At 49.4% G+C, this 12,892-nt stretch overlaps 1 protein-coding gene across 5 annotated transcripts in view; it reads right to left on the bottom strand.

Annotated features, from left to right (window-relative positions):
• Positions 1-12,138, bottom strand: part of GET1 (guided entry of tail-anchored proteins factor 1) — a 16,807-nt gene extending 4,669 nt beyond the window's left edge. For 2 of the 5 annotated variants that reach the window (XM_040483900.1, XM_040483901.1), the window contains exons 1-3: positions 11,938-12,138; positions 2,730-2,895; positions 1,304-1,371 (exon numbers count right to left, since the gene is read on the bottom strand). In XM_040483900.1, coding sequence (XP_040339834.1) covers positions 1,304-1,371; positions 2,730-2,895; positions 11,938-12,039 — 336 coding nt within the window. In that variant the 5' untranslated portion in view covers positions 12,040-12,138. Of the gene's footprint in view, positions 1-1,303; positions 1,372-2,729; positions 2,896-7,363; positions 7,533-11,937 lie in introns of those variants that run through there. The other 3 variants (XM_040483899.1, XM_040483902.1, XM_040483903.1) reach the window with 3 other exon arrangements.
• Between the last annotated feature and the right edge of the window lie 754 nt (positions 12,139-12,892).

Here is a 12,892-nt window from a genome sequence, read left to right on the forward strand (position 1 = left end):
GAGCCTGGAGCCTGCTTCGGATTCTGTGTCTCCCTCTCTCTCTGCCCCTCCCCTGCTCACGCTCTGTCTCTGTCTCAAAAATAAATAAAACATTAAAAAAAAAATTAAAAAACAAAAAAAAACCACTATCTAAATAAGCTTCTCTCTCTTCCCCACACGCTCCCCAAACTGCACTGGAATAAAGGCAGTAGGAAAGAGCTCCAGGGAAGCCACTTCAGCATTCATGTGCTGAAAACCTCAACGTCTCACAATTCCAACCGAGAAAGGCTTTCTTGGAGCCCTCGCGCACCGCTGGTGGGAACACAGCCGGTGCAGCCGCTGCGAAACAGCATGGAGGTTCCTCAAAACATGAAACACACAATTACCGTAGAATTCCATTAAACATAGAATTCCACTTCTGGGTATTTGCCCAAAGGAAACGAAAACACTAATTTGAAAAACTATACAGCCATCCTTATGTTTACTGCAGCATTATTTACATTAGCCAAGATACGGGAGCAAAACGTCCAGTGACAGATGAGTGGATAAAGAGGAGGTGGTCACACACACACACACACACACACACACACACACACACACACACACTGGAATACTACTCAGCCATTAAAAAGGATGAGATCTTGGGGCACCTGGGTGTCTCACTCGGTTAAGCGTCCGACTCTTGGTTTCGTCTCAGGTCATGATTTCATGGTATTGTGAGTTCAAGCCCCGTGTCAGACTCTGCGCTGGCGGCACAGAGCCCGCTAGGGATTCTGTGTCTCCCTCTCTCTCTGCCCCTCCCCCACTCGTGCCGTCTCTGTCTCTCTCAAAATAAATAAATAAACTTAAAAAAAAGAAAAATAAAAAGATGAGATCTTGCCATTTGCAACAACATGGACGAACCTAGAGAATACAGTGCTGTGTGAAATAAGTCAGACAGAGAAAGACAAATACCGTATCATTTCGCTCACATGTGGAATCTAAAAAAACAAGATGAATAAACACAAAAACTAGGACCTAAATAAATTTTAAAAAAAGCAGATGGCGAGCACCAAGTAACACAGAAAACGGTTGATTCATTATGCTGTACACCTGAAACTAACACTGTATGTCGTACTTCAACTCAAAGAGAGAAAGAAAGGCTTTCTTCTAGTCTAACTTATAAATCCACAGTGCTCGGTTCCATGCTGGCAGGATGATGCAGCACAGCGGCCGAGAGTGGAAAAGCCTGAATTCTCACACCTGGACTCTGGGGGCTGCAGAGTTCTGGAGGACAGTCTGGTACCAATTTTAAGGGCCCCAGGTGACACAATAGGGCACTTACTTGCAATACATAGAAGGCAACACTTATAACCCATTTTATCTTGGCCAATTGGGCTGTCCGAGCTTTCACTGAAAGGAAAACAAGGATGAAATCATTATTATCAGTCCTGAAAAGTAAAGAAAATACTCAAAGTACACAGAAATGTCATTTTCATTTTATAAAATGTTTTCTAATTCAGTGTATTTAGAAATTATAAAGCAGATGGGTGCCTGGGTGGCTCAAGTCAGTTAGACATCCGATTCTGGACTTCGGCTCAGGTCGTGATCTGGTGGCTCATGAGTTCGAGCCCCAAGTCAGGCTCAGTGCTGACAGCTCAGAGCCTGGAGACTACTTCAGATCCTGGGTCTCCCTCTCTCTCTCTGCCCCTCCCCGACTTGTGTATGTGCGCACTCTCTCTCTCTCTCAAAAATAAACATTGAAAAAAAAAGAAAATATAAAACAGAATTTCTTAAAAGCCACACGTTATGCCAGTCATTGAAACAGAATCACACACAGGGGCGCCTGGGTGGCTCAGTCGGTTAAGCGGCCAACTTCGGCTCAGGTCATGATCTCACACGGTCAGTGAGTTCAAGCCCCGCATCGGGCTCTGTGCTGACAGCTCAGAGCCTGGAGCCTGTTTCAGATTCTGTGTCTCCCTCTCTCTGACCCTCCCCCCTTCATGCTCTGTCTCTCTCTGTCTCAAAAATAAATAAACGTTAAAAAAAAAAGTTAAAAAAAAATTAAAAAAAAAAGAAATAGAATCACACACAGATTATAAGATTTGAAGCTTTAATTGTGAAAATGCTTAAAACTATGCATCTACATCAGAGATTCCTTTCATAGTGCACTTATCACTCACCAGGAGGACTAGATTTGCTCCCCAGGCCTCCCTGTCTACACAGCACACTAACCCAGAAGTGGAAACCTGGCTAGTCCTGGGCCTGGGTGGGCCCTTCCATATGTCTTATGAGCCATGGAGACAGCTCTCTCACCCAGCACATGGGTGAAAAACGTCTTCATCACAGAAGACTGCTAGGGGTGGTGGCAAAAGTAGCAGTGAACAAGACCAAACCCCGACCCTGAAGTCTATACTGGGGTAAGGACACTGCTGGGCATTTTTGAGAGTATTCACAAAAGCCCTTGGGAATCCAGTATGACATTTTTTCAGGCTTGTCTCAAAATGTATTGAATTTGAAAATGTCTACCTACAGAAAACGAAGAAAAACTCAGAAGATGTTAGTTGTTTCTGTGTTTAGGAAGCAAAGGTTCACAGGCAAGTAAGGAGAAAGTAATAATGATCACTGGGTTTCTTCCAGACAACCTAAAAGTTCCTTTCAACATTTAGAACATCGAAGAATCAAAACATATATTCTACGAATCTTTATATAAAAACTTCTCTATTAATCAGCTCTCGTAAAGCTTTCCACACTACAACTGAAACCAGTACCGTGAGTTTTAAGCTTATCCGTCATCTTGTTGATCTTTCTCTCCAGCCTGGCATATCTGGCGAATTCGTCCATCATGTTGACGGTGGAGAGTTCTTGCTTCATACCCTGGATCTCCGCTCTCATCTGCGACTCCTGCTCGGCGTCCTTCTGCAGCACCCTGGACATCTGGCGGGGCGGACAGAGGGGATCAGCGCCTTTCCACGGGGGTACACCTTCTCCCCCACCTCCTCCCCCACTCCACTGAGGTCTCTTCCAGCGGGGCGGGCTGCCCCTTACCTACATAGCCAGCCTCGGCTGCCTGGTCCTCCTGCCCCCACAACCACCACAAAGACAAAAACTCCCTCTGATGTGGACCATTATTCACATTATACATTTCCTTTTGCAGATATGCTCATGGATCGCTCTGGTACAAATGGACGTATCTTTCACTCTAACCACAAAACTGTGATTACAAAATGAAAACCAATTCCAGTTGCCACTCGGGTGACAAGGAGCACACATCCTCTTAGGTAGGCAGAGGAAGGTGGGCGTAGGGGGCCAGTGAGGAGGGCGTGGCCCAGCAGGAGGAGGGCACTCCCACAGAGGGGCACCGTGGCAAGGGGGTCAGAACCAAGCACAGTGCTACAGGGGTCTCCAAGAAAGGGCGGCCTGGCATTAGAGTGAGCGCAGGCGTCACACAGGATACAGGCTGGGAGCACCCAGCCAAACACGGAGACAGAGCCCAAGAGGGGCTGGCCGGCATGGGGGATGGGGGGAGCAGACATTGCGGGGGGCAGGCACGGGGTGGGGGGAGCAGGCATGGGGGGCAGGCATGGGGGATGGGGGAGGAGCAGGCATGGGGGAGCAGGCACAGGGGTGAGGGGGAGCACAGGCACGGGGGAGGGTAGGGGGAGCAGGCCTGGGGGATGGGGGGGCAGGCACAGGGGCTGAGGGGGAGTAGGCATGGGGGAACAGGCATGGGGGTGTGGGGGAGCAGGCAGCAGTGAGGATGGGAGTTACAAAGCCTTAATCAAATACAGCAGACATAATGAAAATCATGGGAGCCAGTTTTCTCACGGTCAGAAAAGGGGATTAGAAATATGGATCTGGAAAAGGATACAATGAATCCTGCAGTGTTGAATTAGAATTGGAGGCATATGGGTGTGAACTTGCGATTTTCCGCAGATGGAGATATATAGATGTAAAGGTTTGTGAAGGGGCACGTCCGACAGCCAGGCCCCCATCGCTCACATGCACCGTCCCCAGATACCTGCGCACGCACGCACACAACTGCAGGGACACTCGCTCCCACCCCAGGACCAGGGAGCAGTGGCCACCAGGTGGCACTGGGCAGCGGCCAGGACAAGTACAGATCCCCTGACAGCAAGGGTGGAGTGAGACCCACCCACAGCGCAGGTCTGGGGCGGGGAAGGACTGAGAAACCCTGGAGCACCCACCCCAAGCGGAGAGTGAACACCCCTAACTCAAAGTCCACAGCGCCAGAAGACCTGCAATGAGAACACAGCATCCCTTCTGCGACATCAGACAAGGATGTTCCAAGAAGGCCATTGTGCGAACTCACTGCCCTTGCCCTATTCAGAAATGTCAGCCCTGCAAGTCCAGGAAAGACGGAAAATCCTTCCAGACTGAAGAGGCATGACAAGTATGTGCAACGCATGGTACTGACCAGGGTCCTTTTGCTGCAAAGGACCTCACTTGGGAGGAGTGAAAACAAGAACGAGAGATCAGGAAGGTCCCTGATGGTTGTGTTGTGGACAAGCCACCTGTTTATACACTGGTGCATCCAGGAATGCAGGGGCGCAGGTTGACAGCTTAATTTCAAATGTTTCAGGAAACAATATTGGTTCCTTGCACTGTATGCCTAACTTTCCTGCATGTTTGTTTCAAAATTTTTAAAAGTTTGATTAAAAAAAAAGATGAGGGGCACCTGGGTGGCTCAGTCGGCTGAGCCTCCAACTTCGGCTCAGGTCATGATCTCACAGCTTGTGAGCCCCGCGTCAGGCTCTGTGCTGACAGCTCGGGAGCCTGGATCCTGCTTTGGATTCTGTGTGCCTCTCTCGCTCTGCTCCTCCCCTGCTCGTGCTCACTCACTCGCTCTCTCTCTCTCAAGAATAAATAAAACATTAAAAAAATATATATTTTTTTTTCTTAAAGACTAAAGAGGAGCACCCGGATGGCTCAGTCTGTTAAGCATCCAACTCTTGATTTTGGCTCGGGTCACGATCTCATAGTTGGTAAGTTGGAGCCCCTCGTCAGGCTCTGCTCTGACAACGCAGAGCCTTGTTGGGATTCTCTCTCTCTCCTGGTCTCTGCCCCTCCCCTGCTGGCATTGTCTGTCTCAAAATAAATAAATAAGCTTTAAAAAAAAAAAGAAAGGGGGCGCCTGGGTGGCGCAGTCGGTTAAGCGTCCGACTTCAGCCAGGTCATGATCTCGCGGTCCGGGAGTTCGAGCCCCGCGTCGGGCTCTGGGCTGATGGCTCAGAGCCTGGAGCCTGTTTCCGATTCTGTGTCTCCCTCTCTCTCTGCCCCTCCCCCGTTCATGCTCTGTCTCTCTCTGTCCCAAAAATAAATAAACGTTGAAAAAAAAAAAAAAAAGAAAGAAGATAACGTATGACGTGTACTGGCACATAGCACGTGCACAATAAGTCGGTCCCTCCGGCTTAGGCTCCCCTCTGCAAAACAGGGCAACTCTTCAGAAAGAGACCGGGAAGCCATGTCCCCGTCATGGGTCTCCCCCCGCGCCCGTGCAAGTGCCAGGTCCTGGGACCGCCTCTGAGATGGCAACCTCCGGTGCCTGCGCAATGAAGTCCTTCTCGTGGGGACACGAGAGGTCTCTCAAGGGCACCTGAACAAAGCAGTGTGTTTGCTACCGCACATCTTCCTGCAGGCCTCATGCCAAGAGTAGCTCTGTCTTCACCCCCTCTGCCCTCGCCTGGCCCCTACCCAACCCCCTAACTAAAGGACAGATATACTCCAACCTGATCCACTCTGGAGACGAAAATAGGAACAGGACAAATTTTCTTAAGAAAGTCACAGAATCATCTTTAAGAGCAAAGAGTCTATGGATGTTTAAACTTAACACATCAAGAAATGGGCAAGAAGTAGATTTTTTGAGTGAAAGAGATCCTATCTTGATTGTGATGGTGGTTATCCTACTGAATAAGGGCACAAACTCATCAAATTGCCCACCTACCTAGAAAACATCAATTTCACTAAATGCAAAGTACACATCAATAAACCTCGCTTTTAAAACTAGATTTTCAAGGGGTGCCTGGGTGGCTCAGTTGGTTGGGCGTCCCACTTTGGCTCAGGTCATGATCTCGTAGTTTGTGGGTTCAAGCCCCGCATCGAGCTCTGTGCTGTCGGGTCAGAGCCCGGAGCCTGCTTCGGATTCTGTGTCTCCCTCTCTCTCTGCCCCTCCCCTGCTCACGCTGCCTCTTTCTGTCTCTCAAAAAATGAATAAACGTTAAAAAAAAATTTTTTTTAAACTAGATTTTCAAGAGAAGATACAGAAGCACAAACACATTACTTAGCAGTATACAGAACACACAAGAAAATTACAAACCGAGAAGGCCCAAGGTGTTTACTCAGCACTCGGTGAGCGAGGGTGGGAAAATGAGCTTGGGGAGAAGTGAAGAGTTTTGTGGTTAAATTAGACAACTGCAGTGCTTGCGGGGGGAAACGGATAAATGACATCTGCAAGTATACAGAACAATTCGAAAGTGTTTAAATTTGCAAATATGTACCCACATTAATCCAAGACCTCCCGATAAGTGACAACTAAAACATTCTAGAATTATGAATTGAATTGTAACACTTAATGAGATTTGAATGTAAAGGTTTTGAATATTAATGTTTAAAACAAAAATAAACCCCTGTCCTCCTTATGTACTCAAAAGCACCTTCCAGGACATTAAACCTCCCACTTGACAGAAACAGACAGGCTGTGTGGGGTACAGCTTTTCAAAGACCTGGAGATGGGTCTACAAAGAATTCTCAAGCAGAAAATGAGTTATTAAGATGACAGGCAGTAGGAGAATCTTGGGAGAAGGCGAGGATAGAACCGATCCTTCTCGTCACCCTGGTGCCCCAGACGCTGGCCGCCAGCCTGCATGAGCTCAGTGTCCTACCAGACTCACCCTCAGGTCCTATCCAAGTACCACACTCCCTTCCCAACAGACAAAATGCTAGGGCTTGAACTTGGGGTCACACCGGGTTAGACTGAAACCCGACTCTACCACTCAATGGCTGGCACCTACCTCCCTGGACCAGACCCATCTGAAAATTAATCAATGCATAATGCCATTTAAGTCCCAAAGGCTCATCCCTCCTGGAACACAGGAGGCACAGGGGGAATGACATGCTGGGGTTGCCCGCTCAGATGTGTCCCTAATACAGGCGACACACTCCTCATCCTGAGAAGGGACCAAGGCCCCTTCTGCGGACCCAAAACAGCCCAACGTGCCACGCCCGGCGGGTCAGCGCTGTCCAGTCGGGAGCCCTCCCCACAGCACAGGTCCCCCGCACGTGGACGACCCCATTCACAAGGCCGCACCTGCGCACCCAACCCCCAGCGCCCCCACAACTAATACTTGGGGGTCATCCTCATGCCTGGTCTACAACAGGAACTCACTAGGTGACCATGCTCCTTGGAAAGGGAGAGGAGGGTCCCAGGAAGGCACCTACAGTGGCAGGTCCTGCAGTGTCTGCCCCTCGTCTCAGTGGCCTGGGCGCCTATAGGGAAACGGAGGCGGCCACTTTTTAAAGCAGAAAATGAAGGCAATTCCAAAATCAAGTATAAAAATGGCAGTCAGCCCCACAAACCAAGTCCCAGGGGGACAGCCTGCGCTGTGCCCGCGTCTAGGGACAGCAAAGCGAGGACCCGTGAAGCAGGGGCTGCTCACGCCAGCGCTGAGCCCACCCTCGGCCGCGTCAATCCTGGGGCGTCTGCGCAGTGCGCCTCCCTACACCCCGCCCTCTGACGCGTCAGTCCTGGGGCGCCTGCGCACTGCACCTCCCTACACCCCGCCCCTCACCGTCGTTCCCGGGGCGCTTGCGCAGTGCACGCAGCTCGCTGGGACGTTCACTCGGCCCAATGCCCTCGTCAGGCTTGAGGCGCCTGCGCAGCGCGCCTCCCTACACCCGCGCAGAGTGGGCGCTCGAGGGGGCATCTTTGTCCACCTCTTCCTCTGCCTTTGGCTGAACAAAGTCCTGGATCGCCTACTATAGGAACTAGGCTCTGTCATCCATACGTCCTGTGACCAGCTTGAAGACGAGAAAGAACTCTGAGGAAATGCCAGCCAAGTCAACACCAGGGACTGGGTATCCTCATCCAGGCCCCTCCTCCGCCCCAGTATTGAGCTGAGATCCCCTGCCAGGACCTGGCCAGGCCTTGCTAGGCAGGGGACTTGTGATACTTAAGAGATTATAGGGCCTCAACCAGCCTACCCGACTAATGGGACGGCGTGCCCCTCCTCTGCTTCTGGCTGGGTGGGAAATGCTTCCGAAACACTGTAGGGAAGGCTAGAATGGGAAGTACGAGGATATGGCCCATTCCCAATTAAGCTTTCGGATTCTCCTCGGGAGGGCCTGTAATTGGCAGCCTCTAAGTGTCCTGAAAGAACAGCATTTTACCCGACCCAGGACCAAAGCATGCCTTACAGCTTTACACTGACCCTCGCCACAAACCACCAGGCTGTACAATCTCTTCATTACTCTTCCCTGTTCTGAACACCAAAAATAAGGGCTGTACTCTGATGGGATAACTATACATCATCCTTTGAGCCTGGCTCACAACCCTGGCAAATAGCGCTACAACCAAGGGGAAACGGGTTTAAGAAAGCTAACTGGATTGAGGTCAGAGAGGCTGTACTTCCTGTGGGAAGCGGCACAGAATGTGAACACAAGTCCAAAGGCAAACCCAGGGCTCTTTCATCGAAACGATGAACATCCACGGGTGCAAGCCCCAGGCACAACTAGACTGCAGCGACAACCTTTAGTGAGTGCGCGCTAGCTGCAGAGCACGAGTTTGGTGGAAGCTTAGGTAAGGAGCCTGAGATGATGACAGATCTTCCTTATAGCTGCTGCCACACCCGAAACAAACACTCCTCTTTCCCCCTCTGCTATTGGGAAATTATGAACGATTCATAGAGGAGCACAAAACCAACACAGCCTCTTTGAGCAATTTAGGTTAGTTTCATACGGCCCCCACGAGAGATGAAATGGGATGGGGTACATAAGAATCCAGGTGATACTCCAAGAAAGATGGGCAAGCAACCCCCAGAATGGAAGAAAATATGTACAAATCATATACCTAATAAGTAGTTTAAGCCACAATATACAAACAGCTCCTCACTCAACAAAAAACCAAATGAACAAAAAAAAAAACCAAACAAAAAACCATTCACTCCCTGCTGTGGGCCTACAGAGGATGCCCTTCCCTTAGGGACAGCTGCATTAAAAAGGGGAACAGGGGCGCCTGGGTGGCTCAGTCAGTTAAGCGTCTGACTTGGGCTCAGGTCATGATCTCACAGCTTGTGAGTTTGAGCCCCATGTCGGGCTCTGTGCTGACAGCTCGGAGCCCGGAGCCTGCTTAGGATTCTGTGTCTCCCTCTCTCTCTGCCCCTCCCTGCCTCACGCTCTTTCTCAAAAATAAATACACATTAAAATACATACATATATATTTAAAGGGGACAAAGGACTTGAATCGACATTTCTCCAAAGAAGGTATACAGATGGCCAATAAGCATATAAAATGATGTTCAACATCACTAATCGTTAGGAAAATGCAAATCAAAACCACAGTCAGATGCCACCTCACATCCATTGAGGATGGCTATTATAAAAACAAAACAAAACAGAAAATAGCAAGTGTTGGAAATTGTGGAGAAATTAGAACCTTGTACATTGATGGTGACGATGCAAAATGGTGCAGCGGCTGTGGAAAACAGTTTGGCAGTTTCTCAGAAGATTGCAAATAGAATTACCACATGATCCAGAAATTCCACTTCTGGGTATTTACCCAAAAGTACTGAAAGCAGAGACTCTAACAGGTATTTGTACACCAATGTTCCAGCAGCATAATTCACAAGGGCCAAAAGGTGGAGACAACCCAAATGTCCATCAAAAGATGAATGGATAACCAAAATGTGGTCTATACATACAATGAAATATTATTCAGCCTTAAAAAGGAAAGAAGGTAATCCTAGCACATGCTGCAACAGAGAGAGCCTTAGAGACATTATGCTGAATGAAATAAGCCAGGCATAAAAGGGAAAATATTGCATGATTTCACCTACATGAGATAACCACAGTGGCCAAATTCATAGAGACAGAAAGTAGAACTGTGGTTGCCAGGGCCAAGGTGACAGAGGACAGGGACTTACTGTTGAATGGACAGAGTTTCAGTTTAGGAGGATGGGAAAATTCTAGATGGATAGTGGTGATGGTTGCACAACAATGTGGATTACTTCATGCCACCGAACTACACACCTAAAAATGATAAAATGGTAAATTTTATGTTATGTGTACTGTACCACAATTTTCTATTTAAAAGGAAAAAGGGGCACCTGGGTGGTTCAGTCGGTTGAGGTCCAACTTCGGCTGAGGTCGTGATCTCACAGTTCGTGAATTTGAGCCCCACATCGGGCTCTGTGCTGACAGCTAAGAGCCTGGAGCCTGCTTCAGATTCTGTCTCCGTGTCTGTCTCTCTCTCTCTGCCACTCACCTGCTCCCCAAGTGTCTCTCTCTCTCTCTCTCTAATATAAACATTAAAAAAAAAAAGAGAGAGATGGGCAGAGGCCAGCTCTTCAAGGGTCTTTTATGCAATGCTAAGTACTTGGGACATCATCTTAAAGACTAGGTAGCATCAGGATAGATTCTGAAGGGAGGTTGGGGGGTTAGAGAGAATTCTGTATGCCTTAGGACAATGCAGGTAGTAAAGTCCTGGCACAGAGTTTTACACAAAACAGGCACTCAGTGAATGCTGGTAGAATAAAGAAAGAAAGTAGAGGGGCGCCTGGGTGGCGCAGTCGGTTAAGCGTCCGACTTCAGCCAGGTCACGATCTTATGGTCCGTGAGTTCGAGCCCCGCGTCAGGCTCTGGGCTGATGGCTCGGAGCCTGGAGCCTGTTTCCGATTCTGTGTCTCCCTCTCTCTCTGCCCCTCCCCCGTTCATGCTCTGTCTCTGTCTGTCCCATAAATAAATAAAAACGAGCACAGAACTGCGTTTCCGGCAATAATGCTCCAATGCTTGCACCCAGTCTCTGAGCTCTGTCAGACAGTCCCTCACTCCCGCTGTGGACATAAAGAGGGCGCCCTTCCCCAGGAAACAGCTCCCTGTTTCCCACACACACCTGACATCAAATTTGCCACCAAACCTCTCTTCGGGCTCCAACAGGCAGAGGGACAAAACTAGGAGAATCACAAACCAAGATCAGTCTCCACCCCCGCAGTCCCGAACCGGATGACACAGTGCAACCCCTTGACCCTCTGTGTCAGACTCCTCTGCTAGTAAAAGGAGACGGGATGACATTCATATCTTACAGCAGCCGTGACGACTGGACCCGAGGTTATGCACTCATGCCTACGCAAAACGGCAGAGAGCTGCATTCCAGTGCCCTTTGCTCCCTTGAATACAGGAAGCATCACACAGTGCCGAGATTCTGTCTACACTGCCTCTCACCCCAAGAACAGGGGCTGCTGCACCCTGAGATCCTTCCATATGGGACCTGGCAGAGCTAGCGCTCTGGCACTACATGCACGAAAGGGCCAGGGCCTCCAGGCACTGGACCCCCAGCAGCGAGGCTGCTGGATGCCTCCAGGGACCGGGGGTTAACGGAACTAAGTGTGGCTGGCAGAGGGGCACTGAGAACTCCCAGTCTGAGGGCTGCTGCCACGTGAACACGTGGCCTGGTGTTACCAGGTCATTCTTTTTTTTCTCCCCGAGAATCCAGCTATCCGGATTTGGGAGTAAAGCCTTGCAACTTTTAGACGCTAACAACGGAAGGAAGGAAGAAAGGAGGAAGGGAGGGAGGGAGGGAGGGAGGGAGGAAGGAAGAAAAAAAGAAAAACCTTAAGGCGAACAGCCCAACCAAGACGCTTCTCCGGCCCTCACGCGGTTGGTCTGAGTCCCGTGTGTCTACACCGGGCTCGCCGGGGACGGCGGCGGAGACCCACCGGCCCCCTGGAAGGCCAGACAGTCACTTACGAAGGAGGAGAAGGACGGGAGGAGAATCCTGAGGACATTGCACCCAAACACGAAGCTGAGCACCAGCAGCCACGCCCAGCGGTCGACCTCCGCCGCGCTCATCCCGGAATCTCCTAGAGTGCCGGCTCGGCTAAGGTAACTCCATGGGGACCACGCCGGCGCCCACGCCCTCGCGGGCGCCTGCGCAATGAAACGCAGCGACCTCTGAGGCGCGCCGCCGCGCCTGCGCACTGCGCCGCACTTGGCGGGGAGGCGGAGTCATCTTTTCTTCTTGGTCCCGGCGAACGCTTTGCAGCATGCTTCTTGGCCTTTCGGGCTTCTGTAGTTTTCCTGCACCTACCGTGTCCTGGCTGCAGTTTTACCGGTTCTGGTGATTCGGCTGCTCCCGTCTCTAATTTTGTTGTCGCTGCGAACCATTTACGTAACGAGTACTTTCTTTAAATTGACACGCTTTTATTCCTAGATAAATTTATTTTAAAATAAGCCTTTCCGTAAATGGAAAACTATCGTAATTGTAGTAGAAAGTGACTAAAAAGAAAGGTTTCGTAGTTATATGTAAAATGCCTTGAGTTTACATTTCAAAACAAAACAATGAAATCTAAACAATTTACAAAGCTGCATACCTAAAAAATAAGTTTTAATCGGAAGGTACTGCTTACAGTCAGCCCGTAATAACATTAAGTTTAGGTGAAGATGAGGTTTTACTGCAAAATAATCCCAATTCACATTTACATATGATAGGTAAAGCAAAAGATGTTTGGCTCACCCCTCTGCCAAGGTTGGGTTTTGAGAATTAACCAATCAAATGAATCAAGGAGCTGTGGTTCTACTGGCCTTGCAAAATAAACAAACCTTTTAGAATCTCTAAAAGTACAGTTTTCTTCGAGCCCATGTTAGGACAGTTGTTTGGGAAACGTGCTCTTCACAGGGAAGAAACTGTTCGGAGAATAATCCG

This window comes from Herpailurus yagouaroundi, unplaced genomic scaffold (genome assembly GCF_014898765.1).
Source record: "Herpailurus yagouaroundi ecotype Mexico unplaced genomic scaffold, PumYag 162, whole genome shotgun sequence".
In the NCBI taxonomy this organism is placed as follows: domain Eukaryota; kingdom Metazoa; phylum Chordata; class Mammalia; order Carnivora; family Felidae; genus Herpailurus; species Herpailurus yagouaroundi.